This window comes from Prionailurus viverrinus, chromosome A2 (assembly GCF_022837055.1).
Source record: "Prionailurus viverrinus isolate Anna chromosome A2, UM_Priviv_1.0, whole genome shotgun sequence".
NCBI lineage: Eukaryota > Metazoa > Chordata > Mammalia > Carnivora > Felidae > Prionailurus > Prionailurus viverrinus.
Window position 1 is genome coordinate 24,937,488 of NC_062562.1, and position 19,095 is coordinate 24,956,582.

Sequence of the window (19,095 nt, forward strand, 5' to 3'; positions counted from 1 at the left end):
AAGGAAGTAGCAGATTACCCTGAAGTAATAGCACCAGGTACTACTCAAAATTTCTAAGTACTATCACTCAAAACTACAGTATCGTGTTGACCTTAAGTAAAAAAAGATAAAAGTATATTATAAATTATATTGTTAGCTACCAATGTTATTAACCAAATAATGATAAGAAACTAGTCTTCATATGGTAATCTTTGCAGATATATGTATAAGTAACAAGAAAAGTCCATCAACCATTTTTCATTAGTGAAAGTTAGCCTGTATTGCTTGGTATAGACTGAAAATAGATGAATACAATGATTTTTATTAGCTGCTTCTCCTTTTGGTGTCAGGGTATTGGTTCAGCCTTCTGATCTCAATTTTTAATTATATAATTATAATGTATATAATTTAAAAGTTTTTTTAAGTTTATTTATTTTGAGAGGCGGGGGTTGGGCAGAAAGAGGACAGAGAGAGAATCCCAAGCAGGTTCCACACTGTCAGCGTGGAGCCTGATGCAAGGCTCGAACCCACAAACTGTGAGATCATGACCTGAGCTTAAAGCAAGAGTTGGAGGCTTAACTGACTGAGCTACCCAGGCACCCCAATAATGTATATAATTTATGTGTATAATTATGCTATAATTTAGCCTCATAAAAAGAGAGCTTCAAATACACCATTTATTATGTATTATTTTCAAACCTGTTGAGTTCAAAACAAGTTTTATTTTTCTTTTATTATTATTATTATTATTATTATTATTTTTTTTTTTGGTGCAAAAAAGGTGATTTTATTAAAGCACAGGGACAGGACCCATGGGCAGGAAGAGCTGCCTCAAATCAAATTTTCTATAGGAGGCTGTGATACTTTGAGACACTTTCTCTTGAAAGAACTGACAAAAGACAGTGACAGTGTAGCTGGAGCACCGGAGTGCAAGAGCACCAGGCTCTGGGAGTCCCAAACAGACCAGGTTTGGTCACTCGCCCCAGACAAACTCCAAAGGCAGAGAGATGAGTGGCGGGGAAACAAGTATCTATTTCACTGAGGCCAACAACGGGAAGACAGTGGCCTCAAAGCCAGTCTCCAAAGTGCTGAAAATAATTGAAAGTGTGTATAAGGAAAATGTGGGCAAAGGTCAGTGGGTACCTGCAGGCAGGTAGTAAAGACCAGGTGGTTCATTGTCACAGGGCAGGTCTTGCTGCCTCGGAGCAATCTTTATTGCCCAAGGGGGTAGTTTTGGTACCCATCACAAGATGCACTGCCTGCAGGGTCTTTTGCCTGAGTTAGAAGCTGGAAAGAAGAATGTAATCAATTAGAAAGTTTGAAGTCGTCTTTCAAAAAGAGGAAGGTACTGAACCATGGGTCCATTATATTCCAATTTGTGTAAAAAAGTAGTTGGAAGGTACATACATATTCATAAGTGTTTGTGTATTCATAGGAGTCAGCAGTGGAAAGATTACTTTTTTTTCACCATGGGTATGTTTTACCCTTTCAAAAAAATTAAAAATACATGTATTTAAAACTAAGAGAAGTATGACACTTAAAGTCATCTGTCTCAAAACCAGGTTTAAGGGGTGCCTGGGTGGCTCAGTCAGGTAAGTGTCCAACTCTTGGTCTCACCTCAGGTCATGATCTTAGGGTTGGTGAGTTGGAGCAAGTCCAGCTCCTCACTGAGACTGGAGACTGCTTGGGATTCTCTCTGTACCTCTCTCTACCCTCCTACTCCCTCAAAATAAAGTAAATAAACATTCGGGGCGCCTGGGTGGCTCAGTCGGTTGGGCGGCCGACTTCGGCTTGGGTCATGATCTCGCGGTCCATGGGTTCGAGCCCCGCGTCCGGCTCTGTGCTGACAGCTCAGAGCCTGGAGCCTGTTTCGGATTCTGTGTCTCCCTCTCTCTGACCCTCCCCCATTCATGCTCTGTCTCTCTCTGTCTCAAAAATAAATAAACGTTAAAAAAAATAAAAAAAATAAAGTAAATAAACATTAAAAAAAGAAAAAGACTGCTAAGCATTAAATTATATCAGTTTGCTTTAAGGAAACTCACATTTTCTAGTAGGGCTTCTATCTTTCTTCAAATAGGCTGATTTAAGATTGGATTCTGCAAAGTTGCATGAGGGCAAATGCTGTAGATAAGAAAAATGCCATTTAAAAATTCATATTTGTAAATGGGGTTCTATAAACTGGACTACTGAGGCTTATTTTTTTTTATTCCTTAGGTTAGTCCCAGCTAACACAAAGTAAAGACTTTTATCCCTATACTGTAGCCTGGCATTGCATATATACTATCAGTAGCCAGTCACCTTATCAAATATTTGGTGGGTGGGGAGAGGGGAGGACAGGAACAGAAATTTCAAATGATTGCAAACTTCATCCTGCTTTTAGAACACAGCTGAGGGGCGCCTGGGTGGCGCAGTCGGTTAAGCGTCCGACTTCAGCCAGGTCACGATCTCGCGGTCCGTGAGTTCGAGCCCCGCGTCGGGCTCTGGGCTGATGGCTCAGAGCCTGGAGCCAGTTTCGGATTCTGTGTCTCCCTCTCTCTCTGCCCCTCCCCCGTTCATGCTCTGTCTCTCTCTGTCCCAAAAATAAATAAACGTTGAAAAAAAAATTAAAAAAAAAAAAAAAGAACACAGTTGAAAAGGTCTATCTTCTTCGTGGTAAGCCAGGGGGAAAGGTATGGCTTATTATTAGATACCCAGTAAGTAAGCATTCTAGTTGTAGGAGAAGGAAAAGTGGATACAAATAGAGCATTTGTAGACAGAAGTGACTTCCCAATTTGTTTTTTGAATCTTCAAGGTGTTTTTTCATCTAATCACAGAATATTAATTATATTCAACACAGTCCCTCTTGAAACACTTTATTTGGCTTTCAGCGAAGCTACACTGTCTATTCTCCATCTCATGAAATGTGTGTGTGACCTTCAGCAGGTAACTTAGTCACTCCGGACCTCGCAACTACAAAAAAAAAAATGTTTCTTAACGTAGTCGTCAAACCCTAAGTGCTAATTCTTGTATAACGCTCGTCGTTATTAACTACCACAAAAACGGCTGTGTCCTTCTGCGCCGGCCGGCCTGAGGCGAACCCATCCACAACTCGGAGAGGGCGAGCAGCATGGAGAATGCTATGGAAAGAAACTGGGCAACGCTTTCCAAGGTCGGAGGCAGCTGGCAATCCCAGTCGAGCTCCCCACGCTCTCGCGCAGGTCAGCCCGGCAGCGCTCGCAGACAAGAACGCGGGCTAGAATCCAAAAACACCACGACGACAACGCCCCAGCGACTTCCGCACTTTTCCTTCAGCCCCATAACTGTACTTTCGCTAAAACCATGGGAGTCTAATATTTCCCTCTGGCACCTTTACAGTTGCTTTATTCCCCCCTCTTTATGGCTTTATTTGAAGATAAAGATTAAGTTGGAAAGGATCAAAGACAGGTGTGGCTATGGAAAAAGGGATCAGTTGAGCGGCGTGGCGAAAGTGCGGAGCGGAAGCACTCCGAGCGCCCTCCCCATCCCCAGCCGGAAGTTGTGGGACTGAATGGATCACGGAGCCGGCGGCTGTAGGTCTCCAGTCTTCATCTGACGCTTGGCGGCTGCTGAGCCACCAGGTTCATGTGGAGGCTCCCAGGCTCCCGCGCCGCGCTTCGTGGGGTCCGCACGGCGGTGGGGCGGCACACTCGGGCCGAGGCGGCGACTGAGACGGCGGCGGGAGCGATGGAGCGCGCTGTGGTGCGCTGTGTGCCTTCGGAACCGAAGCTAAGCCTGTCGTTCGCTCTGGCAGACGGCAGCCACAAGAACATGCAGCGCGACCAAAGCGAGCCGCTGGGTCGGGCCCTCAGCCGGATTGCTACCAACGCCCTCAAAGGCCACGCTAAGGCGGCCGCCGCCAAGAAGAGCAGGAAGAACCGGCCAAATGCAAGTGGCGGGGCCTGTGCGGGGCCTGTGTCGGAGCCGGCTGCGGCCTGCGAGCCCGTCGTGAAGCTGTACTACCGGGAGGAGGCAGTGGCTGAAGACGTGCTCAACGTGGACGCCTGGCAGGACGGCGCGGTGCTGCAGATCGGCGATGTCAAGTACAAGGTGGAGCGCAACCCGCCCGCCTTCACCGAGCTGCAGTTGCCACGCTACATCATGGCCGGCTTCCCGGTGTGCCCCAAGCTCAGCCTGGAATTTGGGGATCCCGCCAACTCGCTCTTCCGATGGTATAAGGAAGCCAAACCCGGAGCGGCGGAGCCTGAGGGCGGGAGCCCCTCGTCATTGTCTCCCTCTTCACCCTTTCCTAGTTGGACAGAGACGGGTGTGAACGAACGCGTCTACACGCCGTCCAATGCAGACATCGGGCTGCGACTCAAGCTTCATTGCACCCCAGGCAATGGGCAGCGCTTCGGGCCAAGCCGGGAGTTGGAAAGTGTGTGTCCGGTGGAGGCTGGGCCCGGTACTTGCACCTTTGACCAGCGGCATCTCTACACCAAGAAGGTGACGGACGATTCTCTCATTCGCACTGTGTCTTACAACCTCCTGGCCGACACGTACGCCCAGACTGAGTTTTCGAGGAGTGTCCTCTACCCGTACTGTGCCCCTTATGCCCTCGAGCTCGACTACCGCCAGAACCTCATCCAGAAGGAGCTCACGGGCTACAACGCTGACCTCATCTGTTTGCAAGAGGTAGATCGCAACGTGTTTACCGACAGCTTGGTGCCGGCACTCGAGGCCTTTGGGCTGGAGGGCGTGTTTAGAATCAAGCAGCACGAAGGCCTGGCTACTTTCTACCGAAAGACCAAATTCACTCTCCTTAGCCAGCATGACATTTCTTTCCACGAAGCCCTGGAGTCCGACCAACTTCACAAAGAACTGCTGGAGAAACTAGTTTTGTACCCGTCTGCGCAGGAGAGGGTGCTCCAGAGATCTTCTGTCCTTCAGGTAAAGTAGCTCCACCATTCTCTTTACATACACATCGATTTTTAGGGGCGTGGCAGGGTTTTTCAGATTTTACTGAAAGGTGTTCGCTCTTTTATCTTCAGCACAAAGGTTAGCTTTCATTCATTCATTGAGCAGATATTTATTGAGCACCTTTACTGTGCCACAACAAGCTGCAGGTTGCCTTGAACAGATTAGCGGACTTTCATAGTGCTTACACTCTTAATGGGAGAGCTCAGTACGCTCAATACAAGAACATAGTAATAGCTAATATTTTCTCACTTCTTGCCAAGCATTGTTCTGACATATTTTAAAACTTGAAACAAGGGCGCCTGGGTGGCTCAGTCGGTTGAGCGTCAGACTTCGGCTCAGGTCATGATCTCACAGTTCATGGGCTCAGGTCATGATCTCACAGTTCATGAGTTCGAGCCCCACATCAGGCTCTGTGCTGACAGCTCAGGGCCTAGAGCCTGCTTCGGATTCTGTGTCTCCCCCTCTCTCTGCTCCTCCCCTGCTCACACTCTGTCTCTCTTTCAAAAATAAATAAAGATTAAAAAAATTTTTTTTTAAACCTTGAAACAAAAAAATTGAAGTAAAAAAAAAACACCACAAAGCTTTTAAAATTTAGGTGTCTGGTATGTTTAATTAAGTATTCCATAAATATTAATATTTTAATTTTGGCTCACAGTAATCCTGCCATTTCCATTTTACAGATGTTATTATAAATAGGGAGGTGTTCAAGTTTACTTATTCCAAGTTCACACAAAGTGAAGCCAGGATTCTTACCCAGTGAATTATATTCCATCATCACTGAGCAGAGTATTAAGCTGCCTTAGTTTTTAAAAAAACAGTGTTATTTGTATATTTGTCCAGCGTTTTTAGCTAACTGGTTTTGTTCATAGTAAGATTTTAGAGTAGCTACTTTTTTTTTTTTTTTTTTTTTTTTTGAGCATCCAGTGTGTTTCCTGAACTTCTGTAAGCTCATTTAGTTGGATCCATACAACAGTCCCCCTTGAGGTGGATATTGCCTTTTTTTAAACCAGTGACCAAGCTGGCTTAGGAAAAAAGTATCTCTCTTCAGGTCACACTGCTGTGAATGTTTAAGAGTGGGGATTCCATCTAGGTGCACCTGACTCCAGAGCCTGCCCTTATCCACTTAAAAACACTGTCTCTAACCTTAGTGTTATCCAAAATATGTCCTTTTCTTATTCCCTGTATATGTTGAACTGTTACTAAGACATGTTAGGCTGAATGAATCCTATTCATGTGTATTCTAAAACTTGTAGCAAAAGTTTAATTTAATTGTGATCATACTTCATTAGGGAAGGTTATGAAATGTCCGTTCATCATATATAGTCTTAGATTTTAAAAAAACATTCAGGAAATTGGCAGATAGCAACTGAACTCTTGGCACTTGGTTTATTTTAGGTTTCTGTTCTTCAGTCTACAAAGGACTCGTCTAAAAGGATATGTGTTGCTAATACCCATCTGTACTGGCATCCAAAAGGTAGGTTTTATTGGTTTTCACAAGTGACATAACATGGTAACTTAAACTCAGTAAGGCTGTTTTACACACATACATCTTTTTTGTTTCTTTCAGTTTTATTGAGATGTAATTGTCATAACAGCATCATACAATTTAAAGTGTACAGCATAATGACACATATTGCAAAATGATTACATTCATCACCTCATATAGATCTGAAAAAAATACATTTTTTTTTCTTGTGATGAGAACTTTTAGGATATACTCTCTTAGCAACTTTTAAATATACCAAATAGTAATGTTAACTGGTCATCATGTTGTGCGTTACATCTACAGTACTTATGTATCTTATAACTGAACGTTTCTTTTTTACATTTGGACCACCTTCATCCAATTCCCCTTCAAATATATATCTTGAATGTCACCCAGATACTGTATGTAGTTTTGGGGCTTTTTTTTTCTTTTAAAGGCAATTTTAAAAAATACTTACATTAATGTTTTTTATATTCATAGGTGGGTACATTCGTCTCATTCAAATGGCAGTAGCCTTGGCTCACATTAGACATGTCTCGTGTGATCTGTATCCTGGCATACCAGTTATATTTTGTGGAGACTTTAATAGTACCCCATCAACAGGAATGTATCATTTTGCTGTCAATGGCAGCATTCCAGAGGACCATCAAGACTGGGCTTCCAATGGGGAAGAGGAACGTTGCAACATGTCCCTCACCCATGTCTTCAAACTGAAAAGTGCTTGTGGTGAACCTGCTTACACAAATTATGTTGGTGGCTTTCATGGATGTCTGGATTACATTTTCATTGACTCAAATGCCCTAGAGGTTGAACAGGTGATTCCATTACCTAGTCATGAAGAAGTCACCACTCACCAGGCGTTACCTAGTGTTTCCCATCCCTCTGATCACATAGCACTTGTGTGTGATTTAAAATGGAAATAGATTTGTGTTTAATGGAATTTGAGTCTCTTTCGTAGGAAATTTAATATGAATCAGAGCTTATATGTAACCTTTAAAGAGGAAAACTACACAGACACCGAGGCAAAATGTTTTTATTCTGTTCCAGTGTCTTCATTACATGACTGTTCATAATTGCAGTTTCTCTACTTTTTTTTTTCCTAAGGTTGAAGGAAAAACAAATATATTTATGACTACCAGGAAGAACACTGAATTATGTACATTTTATAAGTACTTTTTTTTTAGCTAGGAATTAAGAATTTTGTAAAAAAAAAAAAAAAACAAACCAAAAAACCATTTGAATGATCCTATAATTTTTCTATCATAACACATTTCAAATTGAATCATGTTTGTATAATTAGGGGAAAAATGCATATGGGTTAAGGTGAGAGGCCTAAGTCTGACATGAACGAGCACTAGGGTCTACCTCTACCTCAATTTGGTTAGCAATTTAATACAACTTCAGAGCTTTAACGAAAGATTAAAATGTGCCATCCACCAAATGTTATTGCTCCTCCTCTTTCATTTTTCAATCAACATAAGATATTTTAATTCTCTTATTTGTAGGATTTTACTTTCTAGTGTATGGTACAAATGAACACATTTATATTCTAGCCAGCTCATTTGAACTTTTAGGATGCAAGCACAATTTAGTATTCAAAGTGAATAGCAACATAGTCAACTTGATCCCATTTTCTTTAATTATTCTTGCCCATGAAAAACGTTCATAAATCACCAAGGGTATTTGGCCATATGATATTAGAGAATACAGCATAATACATTACTTTATGAGAAACTGTCTACTGATATGGGGTTGACATTTTGGGAGAACCATTGAGCATTTCTATGCTGGAAGTATTTTTGAAATTGTTGGTCTTTATAAATAGGAGAAGGAGGAATAGTGGATCTTTTCAGCATTTCTGAAATAAACTATTCATTTTATAGATTTGAGCATTACATTTGAGTTATAGGAAAATACTGTATATAATTTATATGCTGTAAAAAAAAAAGTTTAAATATGAAGCCAGACTTTTTAAAATTAGGAATTATTGTTTTACTGATTAGTTTCTCACCTAGAGTGGTAACTGGGCTCTTCTAACTCAGTTATCACCATACCTTGTTTGTAATGCTTTAGCTGTTGCTTTTTGATGTTCAGGGTAACTGTAATGTTATCTCCTACTTCTGCAATTAGTTTCTAGCTTAGATATGAAAAGCTCACCCACTTCAAGAAGAGTTCTGATTTTCCACAGTCATGAGAGTTTTTGTCTCAAATTCTTTAATCTCCAAACCCAAAACCATAAGAACTTTCCTCTTTTGATAAAGTAGGCTGTACTTCCATATTCTGCTCACTGTCCAATGTATTGTTAACTCTTAGTAAGTTTGAGAACAAGAATTTTACTTCGTTCAGATTGAACCTTGAAGTACTTAAAATACTGGAAAAGAAAAATTAAAGTGGCAGTTTCTTGGGATCTTGTTTAGAAAAAGCTATAAATAAAAATTGATGCTACCAAATTGTGCCTTCCTAAATAACATTTTTGAGAGCATTTTAACATCAGTTTACAACTACATGAATATGTTAAAGCCAGAATCTGATTCTTTTGCAAAATACATCTTTTTTTTTTCCTTTTTAAAATGTGTTTTTGGTCTGCTTTCAAACATGTTGACAGGACCCTTAAAATAACTTGAAAAAAAGTTTCTAAGCAAAAAGTTGAGAAACATTTTGAAAGAAGAAATTAAGTTACATACTTATTCATGCTCATGAGAAAAACATTCAGATTCTGTATTAACAAACACCCTGGCTAACTAGATTGAACTCTAGTCAAAGGAACTAATCACTTATCAAAGATTCCACATCCTGAGTCTTTTAATTTTATATTTACTGACTTAACAGTGTGATCTGATTATAGACAGGCATTTCAGAATAGGAGAAGGTAGATTATTATTGTGAAGTGCCATATACTCTGGTCAAATCTCCAGTATATAGATAATGTTAGTATGATTGGAGTCCAAAGTAGGGAACGCTAAGAAAATTGTATAAATAGGATACCAAAATTACCTTGTATTCATGGGTTAGAATAAAGTGTTATTCAGAAATGTTTATGTGCTTAAAGCCATGTTTGTGATTGAATTTTTCTATTACATTTGGATTTTTTAGTACATTTAATAAAGTATGGAAAGTCTAGCACCTCTATAGTGAACCCATTTTATGATGTCACAAGTTCTTGCTATAGGAATTAATATTCAAAAAATTTTATATTATTATAAATAAAATTATAGAACACTGTCCTCTTAAGTGAACTCTTACCCAGTTGCCACTATAGACACATGCACTGGTAGTTTATAATATGTTAGCAAAAAAATCATTTCTGGCTGTAAATGTGATGTTCTTTAAAATTCTCAATACCAAAATCAGTTGTTTCAAATTTCCAAGTATTTCACTGTGTGGTGACTTTTCTGAGAACTAAGGCCTCATATCAGAATGTGGTAGTTTTAGACTGGAGGTTTATCTGAGAAACAGTACAAAGGAGAAGGTTCAAAGAACACCACCGTAGGAAGATGTTCCTGGTGGAAGTTGACACCATTAGATCTCATATTCTCCAACTGTGAAATATATAGGCAGAGGTTCCCTACAAACCTGGTTTGAGGGCAAACCAAAATCCATATTAATGAATGTTAAAGGTTTGCATTACTAGTTGATCATAAAATCCACAAGACAACACAATAGGGGAAATCTTTCCTCTAAAAAATTATAGCCAACACTAGTTTTCTAATCATAATTCAAAAACATTTCAATGTTTTGCTCAATCTAGAACTTATATCTAGATTTAATTTAGGGTAAGGAAATAATTTTAAGAGCTCATTTGGGTAATCAAATTCTGTGGTCCCACTTAATGAGAAAGTATGCTTTAGCATTGAAGGTACTAGAGCTGTATTGGGTGATTTTTTTTTTTTTTTTTTAGCACTAACTTGAGGATAAGTCTATATTTTGAGATGACAATACCAAAGCATGTTTTCAAGTGAAGTGAAATTCACATAAGATGAACCATTTTAAAAGTTATGATTCCACTGCATTTAGTACATTCACAGTGTTGTGCAGCCATTATCCCTAACTAGTTCCAAAACATTTTCATCACCCCAAAGGGAAACAGTGACCCATTAAATAGTCACACCCCATTTCCTCCTCCCTTCCAGACACTGGCGACTACTAATCTGCTTTGTGCCTCAATTTCTCTGTTTTGGATATTTCATATAAATTGAATCATATAATATATACGACCTTCTGTGTCTGACTTTCCTTTATTTAGCTTAATGTTTTTTAAGATCTTCCATGTTTTCTATTATATATATTCTATTGTATGGTTATACTACATTTTGTTTATCCCAATGGATGTTTGGATTGTTTCCATCTTTTGGCTATTGTGAATAATGCTCCTATGAATATTCACGTACAAGTTTTCGTTTGAGCACCTATTTTCAATTCTTTTGGTTTGGTTATATACCTTTTGAGAAACTGCCAAAATGCTTTCCACAATAGCTACACCATTTTACGTTTCCACCAGTGATGTATATGAGAGTTCATTTCTCCACATTCTCACTGATATACGTGTTATTATAGTCATTCAAGTGGGTGTGAAGTGGTATTTCTACCAATGTATTTTTATCTTGTTTAGTTTAATTATGTCATTGCCCTCATGAACTAGAGTACTCACAATGGATTACCCAACCTCCTATATTTTTTTCCAGAGAGCTCATCTTCAGCAATTCCTACTTAATCTTCCAGCTTTTGTCAAGTTGCAAAGGTCAGTCCCATTGCTTCTTTGGGAGATAATTGGGAAGAAAAGCATAAAAAATACAGAAGTCCTGGAATGTAAATAAATTAGAAAGAATAAGCAGCCAAAGGGGGAAAAAAAGTCACTTAAAAAATGTAGATCTACGTCGGTGATTTCAGAGAATGAACTTACCAACATTGGCTTTTATTTTTTTTTTAATTTTAATGTTTATTTATTTTTGAGACAGAGAGACAGAGTGCGAGCAGGGTAGGGTCAGAGAGAGGGGGACACAGAATCTGAAACAGGCTTCAGGCTCTGAGCTGTCAGCACAGAGCCTGACGCAGGGCTTGAACCCACGAGCTGCAAGATCATGACCTAAGCTGAAGTCAGACGCTCAATCAATCGACTAAGCCACCCAGGCGCCCCTCCCACATTGGCTTTTAAATGGCTTAGCCATGCTCCACTATTACCTAACACTTTTTAAATCCCATTTTAGGTACAGAGTAGCAGATAGCAAGAATGCCTGAAGACATATCCCTGAAAAACTGAGATGGCTATGGCTGAATATAACTCACCAAGTTACAATGCAGAACCATAAAAAAGACTAAACTCTGCTTATTAAAAAAAAATAGGTTTTGAAAAGAAACCTTAACAAGGTGAGCTTTAATAATACATTTTTTAAAACACTGAGTTAATATATTAAAAATTATAATATGGAACAAAATTATTTTGTAAGTTGGCCATCTTTACACTGTATTAAATAATATTGAAGTCAGATGCTAAAATTAACTTTACATATAAATGATAAACATATCTTTAAGTTGTAGACCTTAAAAATACTAAATCTTCTAGTTCACCTGGCTGATGCCATCCTCTATAACAAGCACCTACCAGCTGGATTTGTGGTTCCACAACAAAGTCTCAGCTGTTAAAATCCATGTTCATATTGTCAGTGTTAGGTTTTTCCTCATAATCTTCAATTTCCTAGAGAAACTTCATTGACAACAAACTATCATTCATCTCCATCTTCTGTCCATTTTGAGTTGATTGTATGTTAAAGGGTTTATGTGATGCAATCCATTTTGCCTAATAACTCACTCTACTGGTGTTAGATTGTTGCTGATGTTCACCTTCGTGTATTGGAAGTATTCCTAGTTTGCATTTTGCATCTCATTATTGTTCTTGAAACTGAAAACAGTTCAGTAGGGAATTGGATAGGCTTCATGTGGAGTTCTCATATTGAACAATATACACACTTTTAATAGTATTACATATAATCTTTATTTCCCATGTGGAATAGTTTGGAGAAATGGTGTATCCAGGAATAAGAGCATTTAGAAATAAAGTTGGCCTTCCTCAAAAGCTGGATTAGGTATAGTGTTTTGAGTATCTTAAACCAAAGAAAAATATTTCTGCTGAAGCTGTAACGTTTTTAAGTACTCTAAATAATGCAATTATATTACCCTTTTCATCCTTTTATTACATACCTAAAACAATCTGGCTTTTTACAGCCTGGCTTATATCATTTTTCTTCATCCTGAATGAAAGAATCCCACAATAGTTCTTTCATCCAAAATTGATCTTTATTTTTCTCTTTAAGGGTTTTTGTCACTGCGTATGAAATCAATTTTTTTTTTTTAATTTTTTAAGTTTATTTTGAGAGACAGAGAAAGAGAATCCCATGCAGGCTCTGCACCATCAGTACAGAGTCCAATGCAGGGCTCGAGCTCATGAACTGCAAGGTAATGACCTGAGCTGAAGTCGGATGCTTAATGGACTGAGCCACCCAGGTGCCCCCATGAAATCAATTGTTAAAGACTGGCATCAGAAACAAACTCCATACTCATTACCAGTCACTCCCTAACCCACCTTTCCCCTCAGCTCTTGGCAACTGCTTACCTATGGATTTATTCTATGGATTTGCCTCTTCTGGGCATTTCATATAAATGAAGTAATTACGTAGCCTTTTGTGACCAACTTATTTCACTTTGTATGTTTCTGAGGTTCTTCCATGTTGTAGTATGTATCAGTACTTCATTCCTTTTTATGATAATATTCCATTGTATGGACATAACCCATTTTATTTTATCCATTCATCAGTTGATGGACATTTGGATTACTTCCACCTTTTGGCTTCTATGGATAATGCTGTATGTTTGTGTACAAGTTTTTGAGTGTGCATGTTTTCATTTCTCTTGGGCATATATCTAGAAGTGGAATTGTTGGATCATATGGAAAATACTTAACCTTTTGAGGAACTGGCAGACTTTTACCCAAAGTAGTTGCACAATTTTGCATTCCCACCAGCAACATATGGGGGTTCCAATTTCTCCACATCCTAACATGTTATCTTTTTGATTACAGCTATCCTAGTATGAAATGGCATTTTATTGTGGTTTTGATTTGCATTTACCTGATGGCTAATAATGTTGACAATCTTTTTATGTGCTTACTGCCCATTTGTGTATCTTTGGAGCCCATTTTAAAAATCGTGTTGCCTTTTTGTTGGGCAACCCTTTCCCCCCCTTTTTTTTTTTCACGTTTATTCATTTTTTGATAGAGACAGAACGTGAGTGGGGAAGGGCAGAGAGAGAGGGAGACACAGAATCCGAAGCACGCTCCAGGCTCTGAACTGACAGCACAGAGCCCACGTGGGGCTCGAACTCACGGACCGCGAGATCATGACCTGAGCTGAAGTCAGACATTCAACCGACTGAGCCACCCAGGCACCCTACCCTTACCCCCTTTTTAAAAATCATCATTCCTCACTTCTTCAAAGGCTATGCAGGCCAAGGTCAACTTTGGCCAGTCTGCAAAATACATCACTGTTACTGGAATGGCATTGAACCCAGCCTAAGAAAAACCATGCCACCAAAGAATTGATTCGTTCCTGAGAGCCAGCTCCCTGTCTGCAGATGGCAGTGTCAAGCCCCCAAACACCAGCTGAAAACTTAGGTGCCCAATATAATTGGAAGCATACAATGAAAACAATGCAGAAATACCTGACAAAGTCGGGAAGACACCTGGCTCTACTGTTCTTTAAAACACAAAGGACATACATTGCAAGGCTCTGCTCACTAACTAGATACAGCTGCCTTAATTATTCCTTACCTGAGTCCACGTTATTGCTTTTGCTATTGATTTCTCAGAATTTTTGTTGCTAGAATATAACCACTTAAACTTTTTATGTGGTTTGTGGAAATAGGGGATAAAGGGATATTTGCAAGTAAGAAACAAAAGCAGCCAACTAACCTTCCAGTAGTGGTAACCTGAATATAATGTCACGATGTATATGCTAGAAAAAAATGTATCATGATTTCACTCGTGGAATTTGAGAAACAGATGAACATAGGGGAAGGGGAGGAAAAATAAGATAAAAATAGGAAGGCAAACCATAAGAGACTCAAATACAGAGAACAGAGGGTTGATGGGGGGGGGGGGGAGTGTGACGGGCATTCAGGAGGGCACTTTTTGGGATGAGCACTGGGTGTCATATGTGAGAAATGATCAGTGCGTTCTACTGAAGCCACATGTTCTACATACTGTATGTTAACTGACTTGAGAATAAAAAGAGTATGCTGGGCCTAAACAATTCTCAGGAGTAAATTTTAGAACCAAATCTTCAAGCCCATATTTATATTAATGTTGCTTTTAAAGTATTAACTTGCCTTAGTGAGGATACTAATTAGGAATGATTTCATTCCTAACATTTTCCTGCTAAAAATAACTAAGCTGGTAATATAAACAAATGTCATTTGCGTAGAGTTTGGGGGGTGCCAATACTACCCCAACACTAACTCTACTAATCCTTGGGAAAATGCTAGTAGTAGATTCCTTCTAGTCACCTTCTCAGAATTTAACCATCTGAACAGATAATCAGACTCTAGAACTGTTTCATTAATTTTCCCCTATACCAGACCTTCAGATAATGTACTTGCCGATATACCAACCATTTGCTCTTTCTTAATCTAAGTTCTCATAAATTCTACTGAAGTTGGTAGCTAATATTTACATTATTGAAACATCCAACATGCTGCCAGGAAGCATAAGCACTTGTTTCCAATGACAAGTCAGAAGTCACCTTCACCTCCATACCAAGAACGAGAACTTCCACATTTAAGGAAGTTTGATCCAGGACATCTGGTTTCTGGTCCAGCATGCATGTAAGAAGCTTGGGAGTTGCCACTCTTGTCCTATAGAGAAAACAAAAACTGAACAAACTGAAAAATCAGTAACTATTCTTAGATCTGAAATGTCACAGGGCAAACTGGTGCGCTGCTCGCCCCCCCCCCCCCCCCCCCCCCCGCCCCCAGCGCCCCGGTGATTGAAGCCCAGCAGGGGAATACAGGGAATCACAACCTGCAGGGACATCCAGGGATGTTTTGTTCTACCCTGAAGAAACCCCGGGTAGGGACACTGGAACTGTAATTGAGGACTTGCTAGAGGCACAGTCTGAACAACTAAGAGGCCCCCACAACTTAATGAGTTTTTACCTCCTGGATTTCTACCAGCTTATCACAGAGTATGGGAGAAAAATCTCATGCTTCTGGCAGAGGAAGGGGAAAAGAAACCATCTTCAAATATGCCAGAGCGTCCTGTTTATAACAAGTTCTGTTCTCAGAAAAAGTAACCAAAACCTCACTTACAGGGGTTTTATCAGAGACTAACTGACCTGGGGGTGTGGGGAGGGAAATGCCCAACTCCAGCCCACTTTGCCATCCTACCCCACCTAAGGGGGAGAAAAAATAATTGAGAAGCACATGTGAAGTTCACAGTCCAGAGGCATAAGGCTCACTAGAAGACTGAGACCAAATCATAGGATTATAAAATGCTTCCCCTACTCCCACACCTTACCATGACATTACTGAAGGCCTAGTTAAAGCAGTTACTTTTACCCAGTACATCATGTCCAGTAATCAAAAAAAAAAAAAAAAAAAAAAAAAAAAAAAAGACATACTAAAAGGCAAAAAATGGGCGTTTGGCTGGCTCAATCAGTAGAGCATGTGACTTTTGATCAAAGGGTCATGAGTTCAAGCCCCATGTTTGGCATAGAGCCAACTTAAATAGATAAATAGGTAAATATTTAAATAAACACATACATACATACATACATACATAAATGGCAAAAACCAGCTTGATGAGAGAGCAAGCATTAGAACCAGACTCAGATATGGCAGGGATGACAGAATTATCAGACTGGGAATTTAAAACAACTATACTATGTTAAGGGCTCTCATGGATAAAGACAACAGAAAAGAGCAGATGAGCAATGTTAGCAGAGATGAATTCTAATAAAAGCAGTAAGAAATGCTAGAGAATAAAAAAAAATAACAAATGAAGAATGCAATGCCTTTGATGGACTAATTAATATACTGGACATGACTAAGGAAAGAATCTGAGTGTGAGGACATTGCAAAAGAAACCTCCCAAACTGAAAAGCAAGGGCGGGGGGGGGGGGGGGGGGGAGGAAACTTGGAGCAGGGTGACAAAAACCAAAACAGAAAAACATCCAAGAACTGTTGGACAACAAAAGGTGTAACATAAACATAATGGGAATAACAGAGAAACAGAAATATTTGAAACAATAAGGACTGAGAATTTCCTCAACTTAATGGCAGACACCAAACCACATACATATCCAGAAAACTCGGATATCCAACACCAAGCAGGATAAATGCCCCAAATCCTCCATCTATGTGTATAATTTTCGAACTACAGAAAATCAAAGATGAAAAAAACAGAGAAAGAAACCAAAGGGGAAAAAACACCTTACCTATAAAAGAGTAAAGGTAAGAATTACATCTGACTTCTCAGAAACCATGCAAGCAAGAAGAGTGGAGTATTTAAAACGTCGAGAGAGGAGCGACTGGGTGGCTCAGTCAGTTGAGCATCTGACCACTTGGTTTCAGAGCCCAGAGCCTCTTGGGATTCTGTCTCCATCTCTCTGCCCCTCCCCCCCTCACACTCTCATTCTCTCAAAAATAAACATTAAAAAAATAAATGAAGTCTGACCCCAGAGCTGACTCCTTGGCTCAGGTGATAAAGCATGTGACTCAATCTTGGGATCATGAGTTCAAGCCCCACATTGGGTATAAAGATTTAAAAATAGGATCCTTAAAAAAAGTCTGACCCCAATAAATTATCTGAAAGTGGTTATTATTACTATATGAGGTAATTCTGTACATATGCTAAAGAATTGGAAGCCTCAGTGAATGAGACATGAATGCTCTGGAAAACTGAAGTAAACATTTCACTTGTATTTTCGATAGAGAATATATAAGGTAAAGGGGGAAAATTCATGTGAACAGAAACATGTTAACAAAATACCAAGATGTTACATCACAGGAAAGCAACTCAATAAGTTAGACAAAGGACAATGGGTGATATTCTGCCCTCCACCCTCACCAAAGCTTAGTGGTCAGAGGGACAGAAAACAGATAATGGTTCCATCCTCAACTCCAACGCTGCTGCTTATCAGCCTTTAAGAGAACCACAATTCTTCTTCAGTTTTCCTATTAACATACTTAACAATTACTTGACAGAATATTTTTTACTCTAGGAATATAATCAACTGTTCTGTATAATAGGGGAGGTCACAGAGACCTCTTATTGATTGACCAACACTAAGTTTAACATTAGTGTGAACAGTAAGCATTGAATCTTGATGGTGTCAAGTATTTCCTAAGAGTACAGAGCATGTCAGTAAGTTGGGACAGTGATAGTGACTTTTTAAGTTAACATCATTTGCAAAGAATGTTAAACATAGGGAAAGGCATTATGGGGGTTATTTCTTAACTTATACTTTTTCCCAAAGAATTGACTTAACCTCTATTTGTGGGTGGTGGTGGGGAGGAACTTTTCAATGTGACTTAAAAAACTACCACCACTGGGACTGAAGAAAAAGCAGTAACTTCTTAGGGTAAAAAACATGCCAAGTTACCAAGTTAATGTTTTCTTAAAAAAAAAAAAAAAAGGCAATCTTGCAAATCTAGCCCATTTAGTGAAAATTAGGCAATTTTAGTTTCTTAATGCAGTCATTTACAACGATAATAAGAGTTCCTTTACATCACAAATAAGATTATATGGATTCTCTTTACTCCTTTTTCAGAGTCCGTGAAAGCATCCTGGACTTGCTTTAAAAATTAATACAGTGGTGATTTAACTATGATCATAACGGTGAACCCATTCAAAGTTTAGTATCTCCTAGTTGAACCCCAGGAACTACACATACTACACCATATCTTAGTTTTATCCAACAAGAAATAATACCTTTCTTATTCAGAGAGAAGGGAGAATTCACCCAGTGAGCTAATGAAGTTACACTTGTATCAAGTGATCCATGTTAAACACTTTACCCCAGTAACCTGTATGTCAATCATCAAGTACTTAATTCTAATTTCCTTTCACTTGATCCAACACTTTATTATTCAAAAATATGTTTTACTAGCATATATTTGGTTTGAAAATAAAATTTCAATCTACAAATTTATCTGAATCTATACAAGCCACTAAGAACTTTTTTTAAGGTTTATAAAATACATAAAACATTTTAGACAAAAACTAAGTCATAAGGTTACCAAGTTGAGTCCTTAATAACTTAATAGATGTAGTTAATGAAGTATATATACCTTTATTGCCTTATTAACAAAGAATTAGTCACATGCAGCTCTCTGTAGAAGTTCTGAAAGAGGTGAAGCCAAAAAGGAAAGTGCTTGTGAACTCTTCTACACAGGAGAGCAGCATCACTAACAGTCTGTAGTCTGCCATGCAAACAGCACTTGCATTTTTTAAAAGCTAACATCGGTTGTGAAACAAAACACATGCATACATGCTTTTGGGGCAGTTCATTTTATTACAGCTTTTGCCTCCTTATCTGAGTTTAGAAATGTACAATGTCAAACTCTATTTTATTAAAAGAAACTAAAATTTGAAGTTGCTCCCCATCACACTGTTATATACATGATAGCAACCTGTATTTTATTTCCAC

The 19,095-nt window shown here is 39.1% G+C and overlaps 2 protein-coding genes across 2 annotated transcripts in view; one reads left to right on the forward strand and one right to left on the reverse strand.

Moving 5' to 3' along the window:
* Positions 1-3,245, reverse strand: part of DNAH12 (dynein axonemal heavy chain 12) — a 227,759-nt gene extending 224,514 nt beyond the window's left edge. The window contains exons 1-2 of the mRNA XM_047849470.1: positions 3,011-3,245; positions 2,022-2,100 (exon numbers count right to left, since the gene is read on the reverse strand). The gene's annotated coding sequence lies outside the window, so the exon portion shown is untranslated. The remainder of the gene's footprint in view (positions 1-2,021; positions 2,101-3,010) is intronic.
* Positions 3,246-3,493: 248 nt separating this feature from the next.
* On the forward strand, positions 3,494-9,436 carry PDE12 (phosphodiesterase 12). Its single transcript, XM_047849479.1, has 3 exons — positions 3,494-4,884; positions 6,310-6,388; positions 6,881-9,436. Exons 1-3 carry the CDS (start codon positions 3,580-3,582, stop codon positions 7,321-7,323), a joined length of 1,827 nt encoding a protein of 608 aa, XP_047705435.1. The 5' UTR covers positions 3,494-3,579; the 3' UTR covers positions 7,324-9,436.
* Positions 9,437-19,095: the final 9,659 nt, after the last annotated feature.